Here is a 25528-nt window from a genome sequence, read left to right as displayed (position 1 = left end):
AACAAATGTGTTAAGTAGGGTGATGAAAACCAGCTGATTATTGGCACAGAAACAGATCCCCCCACCATGTGCCGATTGTTGAGTCATTCAGCAGGTTTAGTCATTCATTCATCAAATTTTTTTAGTACAAATTATATGCCAAGCTCTATGCCTGCGTGCTGATTGTCTGCTTTGAATGAATCAGATTTTATCCCTTACCTCATGGAGTTCATAATCTAATGAAGGAGATGGGCAATAAAAAGGCAAAACAAACATTATGATTAAGAAAATGTTATGAAAGAAATTAATATTCCTTGCCTGTTTATAGAAAATAACTGGGGGAAATAGGAGCTTTGTGATATACTTTTGGTAGGGTGATCAGTGATGGCCAGTGAAGGCCTTTCCGAAGAGGTAGCATTTAAGCTGAGACTTAAAAGGTAATGGAAGGAGTCAGCCATGGGAAATTTGGAGTAGGACATTCTATGCATAATGAAACCTTTATTTGAAGACCCTAGGATGGCATCTGTGAGAAACAGACAAAAAGCCATAATGGCTGGAGCTTAGTAAATTGAGGTAAGAAGTGATCCTGTAAGCCCTAGTAGGGACTTTGGATCTTGCGTTGAGAAATTATCAAGAGCTATTAAGCAAAGAAGTGATATGTTCTGAAAGACTTTTCTAGCTTTGGGATGGAGAATGAAGAACAACATGGTAAGAAAAAAAGCAGGGACAGCAGCTAAGAGGCTATGGTGAGGGGCACCTGGGTGGCTCAGTCGGTTAAGTTTCTGACTCTTGGTTTCGGCTCAGGTTGTGATCTTGGGTCATGGGATCCAGCGCCTTGTAAGGCTCCGCGCTCAGCTCCAAGCCTGTTTGGGACGCTCTCTCTCTCCCCCTCCCACCCTCCCTCCTTCCTCTTCTCCCTGCTGGGTGCTCATGCACACACTATGTAAGATAAATAAATCTTAAAAAAAAAAAAAAAAAGAGAGGCTATGGCCAGAGCTATCCCAGACATAAGGATGGTGGCAGAGTGGATGGAGAAGAACTGCTAAATTCAAGGTATAGTTGGAAGGTAGAATCAGCTGGATTTGATGTGTTGGATGCTGTGGATAGTGGAAAGGGAAGATTTCCGAATTACTCTCAGCCATTTGTTATTAAAATCTATGTACTCTGTGTGGAATCAAGTATGGGTGTTAGGAGTATGTTTTATACATAATGATACATAAGTTGATATTTATGTAGTGCTTTGAAAATACTGCCACATCTAATACTGATTTGGGGTTCTTTAATTTTTTTTAACTGAAACATGTTGGCAATCTGAATTTAGTTATAGTTTTCCTGAAGTAGTGCTTAACTGGCATTCAGAAGTGTTGAGGCTACTTAAAAATCTCACACCAAAAAAATCAGTCCTTCCCCTAACTAAACACTATCTCTTACAAAGAGGTAGTTATTTGGGGAGGGGGTAAGGGGAGATAGTTTTATTTTTGAAGGAATAGAGTGGAAGTTAGAAAGTTTTTCGTAAGAGTTGGGGTGTGTGGGTGGCTTGGTTGGTTGAATGTCTGACTCTTGATCTCAGCTCAGGTCTTAATCTCAGGGTCGTGAGTTCAAGCCTTGTATTGGGCTCCATGCTGGGTGTGGAGCCTACTTAAAAAAAGGAAAGGGAAATTTTTCTCAACAGTATATTTTCATGATGTGTAGTTAGATTTTGTCTGAATGGGAGTATATATAAAGTCAACTAGATTTTTATGAAAGATATCAAGAATTTTAAAAACTTGCCACACTGTTACATAATATAGTTAAATTAACAGAAATCACTTCAGATTGCTATTACTAAGCATTTTTCTTTTTGGAATAGAGGTTATTGCACACTGTATAATTTCAGGGGAAATTCAAATAAAAAACTTAGAGGTACCACAAATACATTCAGTACTTTCTAGTATAATTTTGTTATACTTGAGATGAATATCTGTAAATTGATTATTTTTTTCCAGACTGTTTTCAAAATGCAGTGTTTAGCATTGATCTTCAAATGTTACAGATTTGCAAGAATTGATATATTAGTTCCTCAAGGAAAAAGAAATCAGTCTTATTTGTTTGTTTTTCAGAGGTGGCTGGATCCAAACAAACCAATAAGGAAGCAGCTAAAGAGTGAGCATACATATTTACTTGACATTTTACAAGTATACTTTATGAAGATAAAGGGTTAATATAGTCTGATTAATTAGAACTGCTTTTATTAATTCTAGGAGGATCTCCTTACAGTTTGAACTTTAGAGTCAAATTTTTTGTAAGTGACCCCAACAAGTTACAAGAAGAATACACAAGGTGGGTTTATGGAGCATATTTTTCCTGAAAACATTGTCAGAACTATTATGAAATTTTGAAGTTATTTAGGCAGAAATAGATTGTCATAGTGTGTAATTCTGAAATTCCCAGCCATCACACAGAATGGGTTATAGATCTTTCATGTTTCCTCCCCTCTTGGATGGCTGGGAGGGCTTTAGGAGATTGGAACCCATGACCACCCCATCCAGCCACAGGCAGCCTCCTGAACCATATGAAATTAGATTTTTCTCTTTGTAAAAAAAAAAACGGTTAAGAAGCACTGCTGTAACTAATTGAGGTAATCAGATGATGTTATAATTTTACCCCAGTGATGCTGCGTAGTGAGAATTGTGACTGCTTTTTTTTTTCATGTAAAAGCATATTCTATATATATATTTTTATTTCCATTGAGGAGAACATAGAATCTAGAAAAATATATAACCATTATGTGCAGGAGTAATGGTCAACAGGTTCCTTTTTTTTCCTCTGAAAATAGAATCTGTTCCCTTTTGCTAATAAGATTCAGAGTCTTTTATTTTTTTCCTCCACCCCTACCATTTTCCTTAAAAGTATAATTAACATACATTGTTGTTGGTTCAGGTGAGCAGGTACCTTTTTATAAAGGATGTTGGCAGAGAGTGCACTAGCAGACTTAGGTCTGTGAGTGCCCACTTTATTGGCCATTTTAGGTCTGCTCTTGAGTCACGATCTAATTTTGTTGTCACTTCTACTTGACAAAGTGTACACAAGAATGACCCAGATGAGCATTTTGAGAGTATATGAATGTTAGGTGAGCTGTTTAAAGTAGAAATGGGAATAATCACAGTGTGGTATCTGTACCCGAATCTTGTGTATTACTTTTGAAAGACAGAAGTAGTAATTAGTTTTTTTTTTTAAAGACTAAATAAAAATATAAGACCTTCCATAAAAGTCTCATATAAGAATATAGGTCAGTGATTATATTCAGAATTACTTTAAAAGATAGGTGCTAAATTAACATTCTGTAGCTAAAGCTACCTGTAGATAGGCTTTGAGATATTACCATGTTGGCCATTGTTTAGAATACTGTGGTGATTGGAGCAACAAAAGAATAAATTAAAAATATTTAGCTGTATCTGCCAATCCTCAGGTGTTTATAAAATAGTTTTCAGTAGACTGGGTAAGAAAAGTTAGATTGACATTCTTGAGAGTCCTTTTCTGTGTGTTTGTTGAGGTCAGGGTGTTACCTTTTTTATAACAGAATTTAGGAATGTAAGCCCTGGATTAGGCAGTCCTAACATTCAAAACTAATAATATTTCCAAGGTAATTTATCTTGAAAAGCAAAATTGTGTTATATGAAATAACCTTCAGTTTAATATCATAGCTCTTAATCAGTCAAGTTTTGTTGTTAAATAATTAAAATAAAATCTTTTATCTTAATAAATAATTCTTAGTATTGTAAAACTTTCCCTAATTCTGGCTTAACTTCAAGGAAACTACTCTGAATTAATGAAAATTATGAATTATAAAACATTTTTAAGTGCATTTTACTGTTTCCTGGTAAATGTAACCTGAAATCAAGTAGCAGAGTATTCCATAATCCATATTTTAATATGTATTATGTATATGTAATATGTATATGTAATCAGAGTTTTAAATGTGTAAGAAATATTTGTAATTAAAAGACCAATAATTTGAAATTGGATTTCTAATGTTTTTAATATTTATGAAAGGTTTGTTAGTATAGCAATTAAAATATTGTCATTTGCAGCCATAGTCATAACTTCACTCAAAATAATGTCTTTAAATTTCTTAATGACACTTGAATGTGTTGATTCTTTTATAGCCTGTGTTTAAAACATAATCAAGCAATAAATGTATCTCAGTGATAATTAAGTCATAATATCTTCCTGAAGTAGAAGAAGGTAAAAAGCCAAGTTTGTCAGTAATCAAGCAATTACTTTGTGCTCAATCTGTTGTCTAGAGGATTATCTTTGTTTTCACGAAAAATAATGTATTCTTTCAAAAGTCCTTTATAATAGAATGTCCTAGAATCTTGTAACTGGTGGTATTTGGTGAAATGAGGTAAGTAGCTAGTTCTTATTATATTACCAAAGAATATATCAGTGAATCTCTACCCTCACTACAACTTAGAGTCACTTAGGGGAGCTTTAAAACATGTTGATGCCTTGGTCATACCCCCTGAGATACTCTGATTTAATTAGGTCTCAGATGGGACCTGCACATAGACATTATTACAAACTTCCCAGGTGATTCTAAAATGCAGCCAGGGTTAAGAAATACCCCTTTAAAACTTTAGTGCTTGGGTAGCCTTAATGCAGTGGTCATGATTAATAATATGACACCTTCAGCCACAGTTGCTAAATTTTTAGGACTAGTTTAAACCCACAAAACAGGAAACATGCCATACCTCCTTACCTTGAGATTCCATTCTAGATAAGTCGTAGGAAGGAGTGGACCTATAGAGCTTACAGGTCATTTGGTATTAGCAGGTGCTGGCATCCTTAGAATTGGAATTTTCTCAGGAGTCATGACACTACAGATGACCTTTCTTTGGTACCTTTTTCATGCTTAGGTATACTGAATACATAAGTGCTCATGGTGTTGGTTATCGTCTGGATTAGAAAAGTTGTATTATTTTTACAGATTAAACATGTTGTTTCTATATTTATCTCAAACATGATTAATCTATCTTAAAAGTGTTAATTGTCTTTAAAAATTGGGTTTTTATCACCTTATTTAGGGCCCATGGGATACATATACTAGACAAGTGATACTACTTCCTTTTTTACAAATATAGAAATGAAGGCTCAGCCAAATTTTAAGTAGTTTGCTAAAGAGCACTGGCTGGTTTAGCTTAAGGACTTGAATTCTGGTTTCCACTCTGTCAGTCCTTACAGGGTGGTATATAAGTAAAATTCAGCAGGCTTAGGTATTATTTGTGTAAGATTTACAATATTATGTCAAGAATATATATGCCTTTTCAATCTTAATTATAAGATTGGTTCCTACCAGGAACCTCTAAATTTTAATTATGAAACCAAGTAAGCTAGGTAGAAAAATATTGTCTTACATTGAATAAGTAGGTAATATTTACAATATTACATATTCTCACAAGGAGTTTATATACTTCATTAATATATGAAGCTAAATATTTGTATCAACTTTAAAAAAATTAGCGAATATCTGATTCTCTGAAATACTTAATTACATTTTTTGGTAATTTGAATATTGTCATGGAGCTCTTTAATAATTTTAATCAGCCAAACAACTAAAATTGTTAAACATGATTTTTGATTCTTGGAGTATGTATACTTTTTTCAGTGGGGTAAAATAAAGTCTTAAAATTCCCTGTTTAAGCATTTAAAGCCACAAAATTTGGTCTTCTGCCAACATTACACAGCACAGGTGACTTACTACAAGCATTGACACATCTATGAGGGAATGACTTACCCCACTAGTGGGGATAGAAAGACAGTGATATCTTACAAGCAATCTCAGCATTTTTTTTTTTAAGATTTTATTTTATTTATTTGACAGAGAGACAGCCAGCGAGAGAGGGAACACAAGCAGGGGGAGTGGGAGAGGAAGAAGCAGGCTCATAGCGGAGGAGCCTGATGTGGGGCTCGATCCTAGAACTCTGGGATCACGCCCTGAGCTGAAGGCAGACGCTTAACGACTGAGCCACCTAGGCGCCCCTCAGCATACTTTTTAATAGAAATTTATATTTTTGTTGGTTTTAAAGGAAGTTGGGTACTTGGCAATTCTAATAGTAGGGAAGGGAGCTTAGGTGTTTTGTTTTGTTTTGTTTTTTGTTTTGTTTTGTTTTGTTTTGTTTTGTTTTGTTTTGTTTCTGAACAAAGAGGGCTTTCTTAACTCAAATGAAAATGGAAAGGTGCTTTTCTACATTTAGCAGCTTCCGGAGCGTGATGAGAAGATGACCATAAGCCTGTCTTTGCAGCTGGCTTTCTATCTCAGCAGAAAGGATGACTTTCTCCACTTGATCTCTAGTGCATTGCTACTGTCAGCTCTCCTATGTCTCTGACTCAAGATTTCTGTGTTTCCCGGTTCTAATTTTTACAAACACCAGTCTTCAGAGTATTCTCCCTAATCTCCCTTAGTCACATAACTCTTAAAGATCTTGAGTTTTTATAATAGAAGCTAGTGGAAACAAGTTATTTGAAGTACAGAATTTCATTTATCAAAGAATTTTAAAGATTGGGATTCATGAATTTATGAAAGCTTATTTAAAAAATATCTTAACTTGTGCTAATATGTAGATTATAAAAGCAAATATTTAAATATTTCACTTTTATTAGTTAATGTAAGTATACAATTTTTAAACCCTAAATGTTGTAATTCCAGTCCTTGCTAAATGTTATCTCTTGCTCTTTTTTTTAAGGTACCAGTATTTTTTGCAAATTAAACAAGACATTCTCACTGGAAGGTGGGCTATTTTAAATTTTTAAAAACGGGCTTTAAAAGTACTTTTAATTTTGTATTATTTAAGTAACTCATGATCATTGCAAATGAATTATCTATTGAAAGATGGTTACATACAGCATGAATTTTTTTCATCACTTAAGTTCATTACTTAATAGTTAAAATGTTTAAGTCACGGGAACTTCATATGTGACTAGTATTATATAAATTACAGTGCTTTTGAAATTATTGTGTTTAACCATGGGTTATGTATTTTCTGTTTTGTTTTATTAGATTGCCCTGTCCTTATAATACTGCTGCCCTTTTGGCTTCATTTGCTGTTCAGTGTAAGTATCAACCCACTCTGGAGTCACATAGCATGTGATTGAGTGGTCTGTGTTGATAGTACAGTGCCTTTAATGCAGGAGTTCTTAGACATATGTTACTATACAGAAAAAAGTGATTGCAAAGGAAATATAATGGAGCATTCATTAGTTAGCAATTACTTAGATTCCTGAAAAAAAGTTTTTCTGAAGTTGTTTGAAACCTAGAAGAATGTTAAGTGTGTTGTTATAACTTGCTTACATGGTAGCTAGCAGTTAAACAAATATTTTACTTCCGGAAATATAATGGAATTCACAACATGGATGATTTGGCTATCAGAATTACAAAATGTGTTTATTAAGTTGTGACTGCTTTCCTTCCATGTAATAGCTGAACTTGGAGACTACAATCAGTCAGAAAACTTGCCAGGCTACCTCTCAGATTATTCTTTCATTCCTAATCAACCTCAAGATTTTGAAAAAGAAATTGCAAAGTTACATCAGCAACATACGTAAGGACTTATTTACTTTTCCAAGCTTATTTCATAAACTTCTTAATGGCATCTTTTCTAGAGAAATGTTTAAAATTATTTCTAATGTGATTGTGATATTTACTTAATACAGAACAGTTACTGTTATGTAAAATAGTAGGATTGATGTAAGGAAATGTGGGTTGTCTATACTAAAAAAAAATCATTGCTAATTTCGTAGAATATATGAAGCTTTCTTTCATTTCTAGTGAGAACCATAAAACTGTATGTAAACAGAAATTTGCTATTGGGGCGCCTGGGTGACTCGGTTGGTTGAACCTCCGACTCTTGATCTCAGCTCAGGTCTTGATCTCAGGGTTGTGAGTTCAGGCCCCACGTTGGGCTCCATGGTGGACATGGAGCCTACTGAAAGAGAGAGAGGGGGAGGGGGAGGGAGGGAGGGAAGAAGGACGCAAGGGCAGAAGGAAGGAGGGGAGGGAGGGAGGGAGGGAAGGAAGGAAGGAAGGAAGGAAGGAAGGAAGGAAAAAATTTGCTCTTATGTAAAGTTGACAGTTCTTTAAGAAGGAATTTTAGAATATTAATAGTATGTTCACAGATCAGTTGTTACGGATCAGTCTGCTTAGCAATTCTTCCTTAGTTTTTAGCTGTTTGAAACGAATCATTTGTTTGGTAATGAGCCAAGAGGAGAAAAGGAACCTTCTGTAATATTAAATTAATTTTTAAAAGTCCTTTATAAAGTAGCGTTTTTTTCATTCATAGCAATATTCAACTTTGATATTTTGTGATGACATAATTTGTTTCAAGAAGAGATTTATTACTTTGAATAGAAAATAATAGTGTTTATTGGTTTACTTTTGCTTTAACATGCAATTCAGAATGCTCAACGGTGGAACTAAGGCAGTATTGCTTATTGGCTAGGCAAAGTTTGAACTAGGGAGCCAGACTGCCTGGTCTGAAATTCTGGTTAAGACAACTTAACTCTCTTATAATCTTGGCCAAATTGCTTTCTATCTCTGCTTCTCTGTTTCATTATATATTATCTGGGGATAATAAAAGTATCTACCTTTGGAGTTAATGTAAGGATTAAGTGAGTTTATATATACAAAGTACTGAGAACAGTGCCCGGCACATGGTAAGCACTAAAGAAATATTAGCTCTTAATATTAAGGAAACTTACTTTCATTTGGTAATGGCCCATGTATCTAAAACAGGTTGGCAAACTGGCCTACTGCCTATTTTTGTATGGCCCATGAGCTAAGAATGATTTGTACATTTTAAATGTGTTTGAGAAAAATACAAAAAGAAGAATAATATTTCATGGCGTGTGAAATTTTGAGAAATTCCGTTTTCCATAAATGAACATTTATCAGAGCATAGATTCCCTTATTTGTCCTCATGTGTGTGACTGCTTTCATATAACAGCAGAGTTGAGTAGTTACAGCAGAGACCATGTGACCTGAAAGCCTGAAGTATTTACTGTCTAGCTCTTTTCAATAAAAGTTTGCTGACCTCTGATCTAAAATAAGACTAATAAAATGAGAATTTCAATAGACTGGCCTAATGCCAGTGAGGGGGCTGTTTTGGTCTAACAGTAGAAATGCCATTTGTAATAAAAGTTTTACACATACCATATCTGAATCAAGCATTTAACGATAAACCAGATTTTTAAAAATTTGCCAGTAATGGAGAAATCCGTTAAGGAAAAAGTTTGACAAGGTATTGGTTATATATTTGTATTTGGTTTAAAGAAATGATTCTTCAGATCTTCATTTTTTATTTATTTATTTTTTTAAAGATTTTTAAAATTTATTTGACAGAGACACAGCAAGAGAGGGAACACAAACAGGGGGAGTGGAAGAGGGGGAAGCAGGCTTCCCGCTGAGCAGGGAGCCCGATGCGGGGCTCGATCCCAGGACCCTGGGATCATGACCTGAGCCGAAGGCAGACGCTTAACGACTGAGCCACCCAGGAGCCCCATGATTCCTCAGATCTTTAAACAGAAAAAAATAGAATCATCCAGTTTAACTGAGGAGTAGGGGGTGGGGTGAGGAGGTAGGGTATTTATTTAACTTAATTGAATGTTACAGAAAATTGGGGTATGTGTGCTTTTTTTAGGAATCCCATTTTTATGATCATGCTTTGGTAGGCAACATAGTAATTCGGCAAGTCTGTTCCTTATGCTACGCTCAAAAATGTAGCTACAATCTGATACCATACAATGCTATTACAGTACCATTGACTATATTCCCTATACTGTGTCTCATGATTCCTCACGATTAACTCATTCTATAACTAGAAGCCTGTATCTCCCACTCCCTTTCACCCATTTTGCCCATCCCCTTTGGCAACCATCATTTTGTTCTCTGCATTTATGGGTCTCTTTATGCTTTTTGTTTCTTAATTTTTTTAGATTCCACATATAAGTGAAATCATATTGTGTTTGTCTTTCTTAGTCTGACTTATTCACTTAGAATAATATTCCCTAGGTCCATTCATTTTGTCACAAATGGCAAGATCTCATTCTTTTTTTATGGTTGTGTAATACTCCATTGTATATATAAACCATGTCGTATCAGTGGACACTGACTTGCTTCCATATCTTGGCTGTTGTAAATAATGCTGCAATAAAGATAGGGGTACATATATTTTTTTGAATTAGTGTTTTCATTTTCTTTGGGTGAATACCCAGTAGTGGAATTACTAGATCATACGGTATTTTTAATTTTTTGAGGAACCTCCATACTGTTTTCCACAGTAGCTACACCAGTTTGCATTCCCACCAACAGTGCACAAGGGTTCCTTTTTCTCTGCATCCCCTGGTGCATTCTTGTATTTCTGGAAAATAAAATATTCTACAAAATAAAAATTTGTGTTCCTGAAAGTGTACCCTCCAGGTAAGTTAGACATTACTGTACAGAACCAAGAGGAATAGTCATGCAAAGTGTATTATAAAAGGTTCAACCAGAATGCTAAAATTTTTCCAGATAAATAAGCTTTTTTTCTAATTTGGCCTTATTTGTGATTGGTTTCATTTTTAACATAATGTCTTTACAGAGGTTTATCTCCTGCAGAAGCAGAATTTAATTACCTGAACACAGCACGTACCTTAGAACTCTATGGAGTTGAATTCCACTATGCAAGGGTAAGTGAAGAGAACTAATTTGATTTTGTTGAGTTAGGCTCCATTTAGTCAGTATCAAAGTTTTTATTTAATGTCCTGTTAAGATTAAGCAACAAATGGAATAACTAGTGAGTGCTGCCAGCATAGTTGCACTGAAAATTAGAAGTATTTTCACAATCACTTAAGATTTAATACCTGAAGAGAAGAATGTTTGAAGTGGATTTTTTGTGTTATTTTTCTTCAAGTTGGTTAGTGTTCTGTGTTACAAAGATAATTTTTGCAGACCATAAGAGATAATAAAAAATTATATAGGAAAAGTAGGGTTTGTTGCCTTCATCATTATTATTCTAAAAGATGCTTTCACCTCAGTGAGACTTGTATTGTTTTCATCATTTAGTGACATTATAAATGTTTATTTTTAAAGCACAGAATGAAGTATATTAACATACTTTGGTTGTGTTTCTCCTCTGCCACAAATCCGTTTATTTAGATGGAATTTACAGTCACTGGCTTCTTCTCTATGGAGCTCTGTAACAACATTTTTCATTGTGTCAAACTTTGCTGCTTCCAAAAGACCCTTTTCCCCTGCTGTAGGCATATTTCTAAGTGGCTATCCTTCATTTGTGTGTCTCTACCTAGATTCCTTGTCATGATCTCTTTATCAAGAGGTTATAGTCCTTTAGAAGTACCTGGAGTACAGCTTTTCTACATAAGTGGAATTATAAGTAATCACTGGTTGAGGTGGTGATAGATTTTATAGTCTCTTGTGACAAATTGCCAAGCCTAATAAAGATAACAGCCTAAAAGGGAGTTAAGTTTTTCTTAGATAGATATTTTGAATTTATTTTAATATACATATTCAAAGTTCTGTTCCATGTAGTGGTTTTATTGTTGAGGGCCTCACCTGGCCATGTTCTTCTAGAGAGGAGTGTTAGTTCTTATATTTCACAAAGCTTATGTTAGTCTCTCCTTTAAAAAAACCAAATGACTTGCTTTCCTCACATGACTATATCTGGTAATTCTGAGTGCTTGTAACTTGGAAATCTATTTGTCTGATTCCATTTAAAATGTGCCCCATCCCCCTCTTGTTATTTGGAGTGGTTACATTTTAACACGATTCTCTAAAATGTAACATAGTGGTCAATATTTTGCAACTAGATTTTGTTTTTTATCATAATACAGTTTAAAACTAATGAAACTTTACATATGTGAAGTAAACTATGGTTAACAATAAAAAGAACACTAAATTCAGTCATTTTAGCCCTTAGCAGTTTTGTAAGGGTAGTGTATGTTGGTATGTGATCTCACCGACTGCTATCAGCGAAGTGCAAAGAGTGATTTAAGTGAAGTGCTAGATCTCATACATAATTAACCATATTGTTATTTATTGATTTGATTAAGGTAGGATTTTTTGTTATTTATTAGATTATAAAACCCTTTCTAAGCCATAAATGTAGAGTTACAGATTAAATTAAATTTTAAGTGATCAGAGTTATTTAGAAACGTATTTGTACCAATAAAAAATACCAGGAAAGGATGTTTCTGTTGTGTGTGGATACAGAGAACTCAAGAAGAAAACATGCAGATGTTTAGTGAATGTGAAGGGGAATTTTACAGCATCCTGAACAGAAAGGGGAAAAAAGTGGAGGGGAGAGAATACATAAAGAGAATACTTAAGTTTTAACTCACTCTCACAAGCAAAAGTATGTTCGAAATAATATTTTATTTGGAAAAACGAAGTAAGATGTTTTCTGTCTGCCGTCAATATGTAGATTGAAAAAATCAGAGAGTAGAACATATTTATAGCAATCTGCAAAATACAAATAAGGTTTACAGCATTCATTGAGGTGGTTCTGATAGGTGCCTTGCACAGTGTTAGTGCTAACTTAGTGAGCAAAACATCAATTATCCCTGCCCTCATGGAGCTTGCTGGATGGTGGGGGAGAAAGAAATGGAGCATGTATTGACAATTACATATGTGAAGGCATGAACAGAAAGTGCAGAATGCTATGGGATTATATGACAACATATCTAATCCAGCCTGGGAGCAAAGGGTAGGGAAGGCTTCTTAGAAGAAGTAATTTACTAAAGCCAGAAGAATGAATAAGAATTAACCAAAAGAGTAGTTTTCACCATGGCCCATTGGCCTGAGTAAAGACCTGAAATCCAGAGAGAACATGCATATTTGAGAAAATAAAAAACATTTTGTATGTCTAGGAGATTATATGGATAAGGGAAAAGGAAAATGCCGAGAAAAGAAAGAATGAAAACTTCTGTGTAAAAAGGAGAGAGATTTGCGGGGGAGAAAGCACAGGGATATTTTGTTTTTTAAGATAACATAGTAAATGGATTTTTTTTTTTTTTTTTTTTTTTTTGGTGTGTGTGTGTGTGTGTGTTCAGTTCTGTAAGTTTTAGCACATGTATAGATTCATGTAACCACCACCACAATCAGAATAAGGACAGTCCATTACCCCATAAAATCTTGCTCCTGATACTTTATAATCTAACCTTCTGCTTCCCCCTAATCCCTGGCAACCACCGGTCTATTTTCTGACTCTATAGTTCTATCCTTTCCAAAATGTCTCATAAATGGAATCCTATGTTATGTAACCTTCTGAGACTGGTTTTTTACAGTAATACATTTGAGATTTATCCAACTTATTATGTATTTCAATAATTCATTCTTTTTGTTTGTTTATTCATTCACCCATTGAAGAACATCTGGATTGTTTCTAGTAGTTTTGTTTTGTTTTGTTTTGTTTTTGTTAATAGACTACTGGAAAAATTCATTTACACATTTTTTTTGTGTGTATTTAAGTTCTCATTTCTGTAGGGTAAAAACCCCAGAGTGGGATTGCTGGATCATGTAGTAAGTGTGTATTTAGCTTTATATGAAACTGCCGAATTGTTTTCCAGAGTGTTTGAACCATTTTGTATCCCTGCTAACAATATGTGCAAGATCCAGTCATTCACATCCTTTTTGGCGTGTGGTGCTGTCCATTTTGTTTTGTTTCTTTTTAAGCTTTTCTAATAGGTGTGTTTTATCTTAGCACGGATTTACTTTGCATTTCTCTGTGACTAATGATGTTGAGCACCATGTCTTCTTTGATGAATGTCTATTCAGATGTTTTGCCCATTATTTAATTCCATTGTTTCGTTTCTTGCTCTTTTTTTTTTAAAGAACTCTATATATTCTAGATACACTTTTTTAAAAAGATTTTTATTTATTATTTATTTAAGAGAGAGACTGACAAGAGACAATGAGAGAGAGCATGAGCAGGGAAGAGAGGGAGAAGCAGGCTCCATGCTCAGTGTGGAGTCCAACATGGGGCTTGATCCCAGGACCCTGGGATCATGACCTGAGCCAAAGGCAGACAACTTAAATGACTGAGCCACCCAGGTGCCCCTATATAAACTTTTTTGATGAATATGTCATTTGCAAATATTTTTCCCCCACTCTTTGGTTTGCCCTTTTATTCTCTTAACAGTGTCTTTCACAGAGCAAAAGAAAGTGATAGATTCTAATATTCCTTATTCAATCACTGATAGAACAGATGGTCTACCCAAGTTTTAGGCTTCGTTGTGAATATCTTATTTCCATACATATTTGTAATAATGATGAAGGTAATTCTACCGAAAAGTAAATTTTGCCCGTCAGAGTTTTAAGAAAAGGAAAGCTTAATGATGCTATTTTGATTATTCATTCATTCATTCAGTGCATATTTATTGAGCACCTTCTAAGTTGCAAGTCCTGTTAATAGACACCATTGATATAGTAGTGAATGAGGCAGATAAAACCAAACTCTCATGAAGCTTGCATTCTGTTGGGCAAGACAGATCATAAACAAATAATTGAGTACATCAGAATACATAGCAGGTGTTCCATGGAAGTAAAGTTCAGTAACAGGCAAAATACCAATCTATACTGATAGAAGTGAGAATAGCAGTCACCCCTGGAAGGGTTTTATTAGCTGGGAGGCTCACGAGCCCTCTTGGATTTTGAAGATACGTATATTGGTTTGTAGTGGTTACAAAGATGTGTATATATGTATGTATATGTATACATGTAAAATTTTGGGTTGCACATTTAAGATTTGTACATTTTACTATATATACATGATATTCAATTTTCTTTAATTAACCGAATAAGAAATATATGGTAATAGATGCTATGGAGAAAAATTACCAGAGAGGGGGGATTGACACAACCAGAAGTAGGGTATCAGGGAAGCTCTCACTGAGAAGATAAACAGAAGGCGTTATTCATATACCTAGGAGAGAGGAAACATCAACGAAAGGCCATGAAATAGGTTGCTTATCAGTTCAAGGAACAGCAGAGAGACCAGTATGGCTGGTACAGTGTAAGCTAGGAGAGGAGAGTATTGATGAGGTTACTGTGGACTAGGGTTTTATAAGACATTTTAAAGACTTCCGCTTTTAATTCTAAGCAAGGCCATTAGAGAGTTTGAACAGGTAAAAGACATAGTGTGATTTACATTTTGAAAAGATAACAGTGGCTGCCGTTTTGAGAGAAGAGCCCAACTAGCGGACTGTTACCATGGACAAGGTGAGAAATAATGGTGTTTGTAGCAGTTGGATGGTGAGAGTAATCTGATTTTATATATATTTTGAATATGGAAGTGACAGCATTTACTGTGTTGGCTATAGGATGTGAGAGAAAAAGTATTCAGGAATGATTTCAAAGTTTTTGGCCTGAGCAACTAGAAAAATGGAGTAACTATTCAGGATGTTGGGAACGACCAGAGAGAAGCAGGTGTAGGAGGGTGGGTCAGGAATTAGTCTTATGACAAGTTAAATTTAGAAGACTTTTGCAGATCCACAGGAGGGAGGGTGGGCAATACAGTGTACAGTACTGGAACTCAGAAGGGAGGTGTGGACTGAAGATAGGAATCTGGGAATTGTCCACTTACAGCTAATATTTAAAGCCATGAAATGAGAGCATTGAAGGAAAATCTAGAGGATACTGCAGAGAAAGATCCTCAGAGCTGGAATACTTCAGAGATTAGAGGTTAGAAAGATGAGGAAGAACCAGGAGAGGAGACCAGGAGGAAGCAGCCCTTTCGACAGAAAGAAAGCCTTTCTTTCTTTCAGACACGCGTGTCTTTGAAGCCAAGTTGAGTTAGGAGTGATCAGCTATGTCAGATAAGAACTGGATTAGAAACGTGGATGTCATCAGTGACCTTGTAAGAACAGTTTTAGGGTATTATGATGGCCAGAGGCTGATTACAGAGTATTCAAGAAAGACTGTGAGGATAGTAATTTTGAGAGATTTTGCTGAACCGGACACAGGTAATTATAATAGTCAGTACCTAAATAGCATTTACTAAGGGCCCAACACCTTTTTAGGTAGGACTTTATGTCTGTTAATCTTATTTCATCCTTAAAGCATCCCAGTGAGGTAAGAGTATTATCATCTCCACTTTACAGATGAGGAAGGCAAGACACAGAGATATTAAGTAATTTAGCTATATGATAGCTATTTCTATATTGAAGAACCAGTTTATAGCTTCTTTTAAAACCTTGTTTTTAATTTGCATGTATTTGAAAACTTTTTGACAGATTGGTTAGAATAATCGAACAATTAAAAAATATAATCCCTTGAGGGGCACCTGGGTGGCTCAGTCAGTTGAGTGTCAAACTCCTGATTTCAGCTTAGGTCATGATCTCAGGGTCCTGGGATCAAGCCCTGTGTTAGGCTCTGTGCTCAGTGGGGTGTCTGCTTGGGATTCTCTCTCTCCATCTCCCTCTGCCCCTTGCATGTGTGTGCTTTCCCTCTCTCTCAAATAAATAAAATCTGTAAATATATATTCCCTTGAAATGGAGAAAAGAATCTCTTCTGTCAGAGTGGAGCTATATATATGACTTCATCTGTGTCACCCTACAGTATTCAGATAACCCAATGACTTTCTTTCTTTTTTAACTTTTTTTTTTTAGATTTTATTTTATTTATTTGAGAGTGAGAGAGAGCACAAGCGGGGGTGAGGGTAGAGGGAGAGGGAGAAGCAGGCTCCCCTCTGAGCAGGGAGCCTAACTTGGGGCTCTATCCCAGGACCCCGGAATCAGGACCCAAGCCAAAGGCAGCCACCCAAACAACTGAGCCACCCAGGCACCCCCACCCAATGACTTTCCATAATTCTGCTATGTGCTTTCACTCATCACAACCTGTCTAGACATAGCTTTTATGTGTGTGTATCTGTGTGTTTTATATTAGGCATCTTTATGAAAGCATCTTTATGAAACTACTTGTATTCATTTTCACTGAATAATTTGAACTTACATACACTGTTTTTTTTTTTTAAGATTTTATTTATTTATTTGACAGAGAGAGAGACAGCCAGCGAGAGAGGGAACACAAGCAGGGGGAATGGGAGAGGAAGAAGCAGGCTCCCAGCGAAGGAGCCTGATGTGGGGCTCGATCCCAGGATCACGCCTTGAGCCAAAGGCAGATGCTTAATGACTGAGCCACCCAGGCGCCCCTGAATTTACATACACTGTTAAGCCTACGTAAAGCACACATTTTTTTGAATTAGTGAATATTATGTCTAAATACATTGAAAATACACAAATGTAAACATTTTAAATTAATCTTATGGGGAAAACATGAAACTAAAAGGTTAAATAGAAAATAATTTCAATATGTATTACAGAAAAATTTAATATTTTTATTTTATTCATAATATTCTTATTTTATATTTGTATTTCATATTTATTCCAAGGATTCTTTTAGACATGTAGTTAGAAATATAGGAAAAAGAGATGGGCATTTAACAAGATAAATGCAGATGATTGATATTGTGAAAAATTGCTTGTTTTCCCTAATCATCTAAAATATAACCATGAAGGGCACCTACCTGGCTGACTCAGTAGAACATGCAACTCCTGATCTCTGGGTCATCAGTTCAAGCCCCATGTTGGGTGTAGAGATTACTAAAAAACGGAAAAGAAACTTAAATCAGAAATCTAAAAAATAAAATAAAATATAACCATGAAAGTAACAATGAGATACCAATTTCATCAGATTTGCAAAAATTCAAAGAATTTAAAATATCCATTATTGGTCAGAGCATGCAAAGTGGACATTCTGAAACATTGTTGAAGAATAACTTGGTTTAACCCTTTTGGAATGCAAATATTAATGTGAATATAATCTTTGATTACTTCCATTTCTCAGATTCCATCCTTTAGAATATTTATATAGGTGTTCAAGGATTTTTATTATAGTATTGTTTGTAATACTAAAAAACTAGAAACGCTAAATGAATGAACAGAAATGGTTAAGAAATTACAACAAATTGATATTTTGGAATAATATGCAACAATTAAAATTGATCAGTTAGAGATATATATGTTGATATGAAAAGATGTCTCCAAAATGCTAAGTGCAAAAAAAAATTGCAGAATAATATAGCCTAGTTTTTGTTGATTAAAGAAATTGTGTAGTTATGTATAATATGTATTTGTATTTTTTATAACATAAATATCTAGAAGAGTATACATCTCAAAGTATTAATAGTGGCTCTCTCTGGGGAATGAGACAGAGAAGGTGAGGGATGCTCACTGACTTCTTACTTGATATTTCCCTATCATTTTGAAATATTTTAATAATTACAAATAATTAAGGGAATTATTTTAATAGCTACCCCACAACACTTAAAATTAATGTTGCTCCCATCCAAAATACATGAAATTTTAGTGGGACTGAGTTACTTTACTCTTAACATGTGACAATGGACAGGCTGGAATATTAAATAGTCCTAGCTGTTTATGTTTAGAACAGTAGTCTCCAAAGGAAAGGAGGGAAGGCCACTATGGGGGAACATGAAATGAACAGTTGAGGATGGGTGGAAAATATTAGAACATCTATTCATATTCATCTTAAATCTCATCCTTTTACGTTGCTATTTTTTAACCTATTATAAAATAAAACAGGGATACACGTATGTACTATATTTTAGTGAACATCTGCAGTTACCTTCAGTTAAAGTAGTAGATTTTTTTTTTTTTTAATTTATTTGAGAGCAGGAGAGAGAGCATGAGCAGGGGAGAGGAGCAGAGGGAGAAGCAGACTCCTTGCTGAGCAGGGAGCACAATGTGGGACTTGATCCTAGGACCCTGGTGGATCATGACCTTAGCCGAAGGCAGACGCTTAACTGACTGAGCCACCCAGGCACCCTAAGCCATAGATTTTAGCCGGTCATTCCAGAAACACTCTTTGTGCCCTGTCCCAGTAACAGCCTCTTCCTACATTGAATTTTTTTTTTTTAAGGTTTTATTACCCAAGTGTGTCTTCTTAGATACTACAGCTTGGTTTTGCTTTTTGTTTGTTTGCTTTTTTTAACTAGATAGCTTTAAATCTGTTAATCCCCCCTTAAAATTTTTTGAGAAAGAACTTGATCATTTCACCTTTAGTTTCTCATGGTCTGGACTTTACTGATCACATATTCATGGTGTAATTCAACATGTTCAGCTATTCTGTGTATTTCTTGTAGATTGGCAGCTTGATCAAGAGGCATGTTCAGAGTTAGATTGATCCCCTTTTTGTGTTATTTTATCAAGAGGCACATAATGTCTGGTTTTCACTTCTTTTTTTTAATGTTAGCAGCTATTGATGTTCAGTGCCTGGATCCATTCATTCACTGGAGGCTGCAAAATAGATATATCTTAATTCTATTTTTGTTTTTATTTATTCGTTGGGATAATTTTATAGGGAGCCCCTTCCCTTCTTTTACTATTTGATTACCCAGTAGCACAATTCATATAAGAAAAGCAAGGAAAGTGTTATTTGATTCTTTCTTCTTATTTACCCAGTTTTCAGGGTAATGAATTGGTTCCCTGCCATCCTAAGAGAAATACAAATATAGTTTTTAAATAATATCATTACTAATTCATGGATTAAATATTTTTGACAGGTTTCAATATATTACCCTTTTTTTTCCTTATCGAAGCTCAAATTGTCCCTTCTGACAACTTAATCTTTTCTTTTGATCCTTCAGTCCTTTGGACGTGTCCTTTGTAGTCAGCTTCCATGCTGTCATCTTATCTATTTACTGCCATAGACCAGGAATTAGCTATTTCTTCAGGAAGTCCTTGTTTCTTTTAATGCGAAGTGATATTTCAAAATCTCAATCTGTTCAGAATGTTCATTCCTACTGGTTTGTCATTATTTCTGTGCTGTTTAAGTGTACAGAGTTGGAATCTTTGTTTCTTCATATCTATATTGAGATACACAGAATATTTTAATTCTTGGAGGACTCAAGGGATTCCAGAATTAGAATATTCCACAATTAATTATGTTTTTATCACACATTATACTTAAAACTATAATTATAATATCACCATATCAATTATTACCAAAATGGTTAAAAATTTTCCCCAATTTTTTATGATTGCTTTAAATTTACTTTGTCAAATCATATAGCCATATAATCTCTCCCTTTTAATCATTATTTAATCATTTATTTAGTTCCATAGGTAACTATATATTTAAAGCTCATTACAAGTATTTGTAATCAGAGATTACATGAAGCATATTCTCTAGTATTGTGACTAAGTATAAGGATATTATCATCAATAATCAATTGAGAAACACTTATTTGAGAACCAGGCTCTGTGAGGAATGAGAACTTAACTGGTCCTTCACCACAGGTAGTTTACCACAGGTGGTCCCTGTATAAATGCACAATCCTAGCCGTTGTCACATAGCTGGCAGTAATTATGCATTTCAGATGAGTGGTTTAAGAGACATAAATATCCAGGTGAGAAACTTGTAGATGTGAGCTAATGAAATTTTCACAGAGAGGATGGACTCCATCTAGACTTTGTTTTGGTTTGATTCGTCAGAGAGACATGAAGAAGTCATGAGATGAAACATGTAATTATGGGTACACAAAACATCATGGAACTGGCCTGATAGGAAAAGGTAGTTTGTAACTAGTTAGAAGGGGGAGATAAAATGGGATGAGATAGTTGTTTTAAAGACCTTCAGTGCCAAGCTAAACAGCTAAGACACCTTTCTACTGATGATAGAGATCCAATCTTTTTTTTTTTTTTTTTTAAGATTTTATTTATTTGTCAGAGAGAGAGACCACAAGCAGGGGGAGGGGCAGGCAGAGGGAGAAGCAGGCTCCCCGCCGAGCAAGGAGCGGATGTGGGACTTGATCCCAGCACCCTGGGGTGATGACCTGAGCCGAAGGCAGCCACTGAACGGACTGAGCTACTCAGACGTCCCTAGATCTGTTCATTTAACATATGAGTACAGTTGACCCTTGTACAACGCAGAGTTTAGGGGCATCACCCCCTTACTCTTCCCACTTGTACATTCGGAAATCTTCATGTAACTTCTGGTTCCCCAAAAACTTAATTACTAATAGTCAACTGTTGACCCAAAACCTAAATGGTTAACATACTTTGTATGTTATATATATGTTTTATGTACTATATTCTTACAATAAAGTAAACTAGAGAAAAGAAAATGTTACTAAAAAAATCATCAGGAAGAAAAAATACATTTACAGTACTGTATTGATAAGTGTACTCCATCTCTTTACAAGATGAATGCTCTGTCAGTACCTACGTCAATATTATCTTATATGATACAAAACACTGTAGACGTTAAATGTATTACTAACACTAGACATCAAAAATGAAAAGTTAATGTGAAAAAGAAATTCATATTTGTTTACAGGTGTAATAATTCATACATTGATAATGAAGAAGTAGCAGTATGAATGCTTCATGGTAGCATAGCCTATATACTAATGAATGAATCAGTATAAAATGTTTATGGCATACAGTATTGCAGTTGTAGTCCTATACAATATTGGAAACATTGTTAATTTTTTAAAAAATCTCCTTACCTGTGATGACAAGCTGATAATGCAGTCTTTCCAATTATGAGAGAAAGAGGTGTACTTCATGATAATGTAATTCTTTGAAAGCGAAGTTATAAAACATTAAGAAAACCGATGCGCCTGGGTGGCTCAGTTGGTTAAGCCACCAACTCTTGATTTTTGTCCCAGTCGTGATCTCAGGGTTGTGGGATCAAGCCCTGCATTTGGCTCTGTGTTCAGCAGGGAGTCTGCTTGAGACTCTCCCCCTCTCCTCACTCTTCCCCTCCCCCCTCAGGTACTCTCTTTCTCTTTCTTTTTCAAATAAATACATCTTTAAAAAAATTAACCTAACACCTTATTAACTTTATGTTAACTACTGCTGAGTTTATTCCTATATAAGGATAAGCTATCCACTTTCATACGAGTCTTGCACATGATGTTCTACAGGCAGATACTTAGACATTGTTGCTGATGGTGACACAGAAATGTCTCATATAGTTCTTGCCATACAGTTAGATTTCTACACAAAGATACCCACACACAGATACAACAGATAAGTTTACTAACTGAGTGGCATGGTGATTATTTACTATTCATTAAGTGGAAGTGGATTGTCATAAGGTCTTCATCCTGTTGTCTTCACACTGAGGGGGAGGGGGAGGGGTTGGTCTTACTGTTTCAGAGATAGCAGAAGTGGAGGAGGTGGAAGGAGAGGCCGGCACACTTGGTGTAACTTTATGAAAATGCATTGTAATTTCTGCCTGACTCTTGCTTTTTCATTTCTCTAAAAAAGTTTCTATATGGTACCAATTCTTCTTCCACTGTCTGCTTTAGTTTTAGTGCTTATATCATAGAAGGGCCCATGTTGTAAAAGAAGTCAAAAGCAGTCTTAAATAATCAGAACTCTTCTACCGGATTGTCAAATGTCAGTTCATTTGCTGCACTGCTTCTTCTTCCTCATCATCTGGCACTGGTTTGGAAGCACTCAACCTCTCTTAGGTCATCTTCTGTTAATCTTCTGGTATAGTGTCTGTTAGCTCTTGAATTTCTTGATAGGTCCATATCATGAAACCTTTCACCCTCCATCTTTATGCCATATCTGCAGTGTCTTTCATGGTTTTCTTGACTGGCTGTGTTGTAAATTCTGTAAAGTCATGTGCAGACGGCATCTGGAAAGTTTTCTCCAGCAGAAATTTTTTGTTTCAGGCTTGATGGCTTTCACAGCCTTTTTTGTAACAATGGCATCCTCAATCAGGTGAGCTTTCCAGACTTGTATGATGTTCTATCAGGGTTCTTGCCTATAGCATGGATAATCCTTTCCATAGATACCATTTGTGGGGGTGCCTGGGTGGCTCAGTTGTTAAGCATCTGCCTTTGGTCCAGGGTGTGATCCCAGGGTCCTGGGGTCGAGCCCTGCATTGGGCTCCTCTGCTGGGAGGCTGCTTCTTCCTCTCCCGCTCCCTCTGCTTGTGTTCCCTCTCTCGCTGGCTGTCTCTCTCTGTCAAATAAATAAATAAAATCTTTAAAAAAAAAAAAAGATACCACGTGTAATGAGCCTTACAGGTCCTTATGACCCCCTGATATAGAGGCTGAATTAGAGATGTGTTTGGGGGCAAGTAGACTACTTTGACGTCTTTGGTGTTGAACTCATAGGGTTCTGGATGGCCAGGGGTATTGTCCCATATCAAAAGAACTTCAAAAGGCAGTCCCTTACAGGTGGATTACTTTCTTACTTTAGGGACAAAGCATTGATGGAACCAATCCAGAAAAAAGGTTCTCATTGTCCAGGCCTTGCTGTACAAACAAAAGAGTGGCAGATGGTATTCATCTTTTCCTTTCAAAGGTGGAAGGTTAGCAGCTTTATAGATATAGGCAGTCCTGATCATAAACCCAACTGCATTTGCACAAAACAGAGTTAACCTGTCTTTTCTGCTCTCAATCCACAGGCTTGCTTCTTTGCCTTACTAATAAATGTCCTTTGTGGCATCCCCCCCCCCCCAGAATATGGCATTTTAATCTACAATAAAAACCTGTTCAGGTAGATACCCTTTTTCCTCAGTGATTTTCTTAATAGCATCTGGGAACATGGTTCCAGCTTCTTGTTCAGCAGAAGCTGCTTTTCCTGTTATCTTGTCATCTTTTAAGCCAAACTTCTTTCTAAAATTATCAAACCATCCTTTGCTTGCATTAGATTCCTCAGCTTTAGATCCTACACCTTCCCTTTGCTTTAAGTTGTTGTATAATGACTTCGCTTTTTCTCAAATCATACCAGAGTCTGTAGGTATAGGCGTACTTTTCCTATAGCACTCTAGTACCCACATAAAACATTTTCAATACGAGATGAAAAGGTACAGTATTTCACACAAAGTACCAGGTTTTTGTGCATGCTGGTGTAGTTGCAGCAATGGCTTCATGAATTTCTTGTTCCTTTTTTTACAATGGTCCTGTCTCTGGATTCATTTATCTTCAAACAGCAGGCAACCACAGCTGCAGACCTTAATCTATGGTATATATCAAGCGGTTCGGCTTTTTCTTGTAATGTCATGATTTTCTTTGCTTCTTGGGAGCACTTCCAGCATGACTAAGTAGCACTTTGTATGAGTCCCATGATGTTATTGGAGGTTTACAGTATTACACTAAACACATTGAAAAATAAGCAACAACTGTGAGAGATCATTTTTACTGCTACTCCAATTTTTTGGAGAGACTGAACTTCTCACACAGAGATGATTAGTGTCACACCTTGTTTTAAGCAGATACTGTCAACACTTGTGCTCACCACTATGGCAGCAGGAGGTGGCTATGAAATTATTACAGTAATACAGTATGTACTACAGTAAATGTTATACAGTTATGATTTCATATCGTATCTTTACATTTGTGTACATTTCTCTCAACTGTAATGGTGCCATGTGTGGTCTGTAAGTGTGTAGAAGTTTTGCTAAATCTTCTTATAATAGATTCATGTGTATTTTATGGTAATAAATGATAAAGTAGACTAGTATATACATATATTTTATGCAGTCTTGACATACCTAACTTTTAAAAAAAATTTTTGATATTTCTAGGCTATGTGGTTTGTCTGCAAGTTTTTTGAAATTTGTTGAGTTTTCTGTATCTCTTTAATGTTACTGGTTCTTCTCAAGTGCTTGGTGATGGTTGGTTGATACTTCCTTTTGTATTTGTGATTCCTAGTTCACTTGCTTGTGGATGTTGTCTTTGCTGTGACCTGCCTTAGGTGATGGTGGAAGAGGGAAGGAATATATTGCCAGGGAGAACTCAGCAAATAGATAAACCAATCAAGCTGGTAGGTTGGTAGAAAAACATGTTTAAAAAAAAGAAAGAAAGAAACATGTTCATGATATCTAGGAACTCAAATTCTTAAATTCTAGTTATCTAGATTTGAAGTGGCAGTTCCCAAGGTGATGCCAGAAGTGGGCAAGATCAAACAAAACAAGTGTTATGTCCTTAATAGATACACTGAAGATCCCTCTGATTTCTGTCCCCAGTATCCACACTCACTATTTTAGATAGGCTGCACCTACTTCTATGTCCCATAGTTCAATCCAGACAGAGCAGGATTGCAGGGTTGGTAGGAGCTAATTACCTTAGCTGCTCTCTGCTGATCATCCTGATAGTAATTTGAGGGCTCCCTTTATTTTTTTTTATTTGTTGTCTGTGAAATTGTATCTGTTGACTATACTTTCCTTCTGCCTCCAAATAGAACTTTCTCTTCTGTGTGTAGTTTAGGCTGTGGTCTTCTATAATTTTTTCTTTCCTTAAATCTGATTTTACCCTCTTTACGTCTTTATAAATTCCTCAAAATGTCTGGTCCATTGATTATATGCCTTCAAGTGTTACACGTTGTTTTCATGTATCTTCTCCAGTGTTTTATGAGATTGGGAGCTGAACAAGCAATAGGAGCATATATTAAGCCTGCCATTTTGGCCTAAACTTCTAATTGATGTTCTTTAAAAAATTATTTAGGACTCTCCTTATAATAGTGTACAATAATGGTGGTT

At 35.6% G+C, this 25528-nt stretch overlaps 1 protein-coding gene across 15 annotated transcripts in view; it reads left to right on the top strand.

Moving 5' to 3' along the window:
• PTPN4 (protein tyrosine phosphatase non-receptor type 4) overlaps positions 1-25528 on the top strand; it is a 206984-nt gene that overhangs the window by 94263 nt on the left and 87193 nt on the right. For 10 of the 15 annotated variants that reach the window (XM_045804108.2, XM_087855425.1, XM_045804099.2 and 7 more), the window contains 6 exons: positions 2058-2121; positions 2199-2298; positions 6702-6746; positions 7016-7068; positions 7436-7556; positions 10590-10677. In XM_045804108.2, the coding sequence (XP_045660064.1) occupies positions 2058-2121; positions 2199-2298; positions 6702-6746; positions 7016-7068; positions 7436-7556; positions 10590-10677 (471 nt within the window). The remainder of the gene's footprint in view (positions 1-2057; positions 2122-2198; positions 2299-6701; positions 6747-7015; positions 7069-7435; positions 7557-10589; positions 10678-25528) is intronic. The other 5 variants (XM_045804102.2, XM_087855536.1, XM_045804109.2 and 2 more) reach the window with 3 other exon arrangements.

This window comes from Ursus americanus, chromosome 1, assembly GCF_024610735.1.
Source record: "Ursus americanus isolate L20-20 chromosome 1, mUrsAme1.1.p, whole genome shotgun sequence".
NCBI lineage: Eukaryota > Metazoa > Chordata > Mammalia > Carnivora > Ursidae > Ursus > Ursus americanus.
Note: the sequence above shows the minus strand (reverse complement) of the source record. Positions and strands in the feature narration are given on the sequence as shown.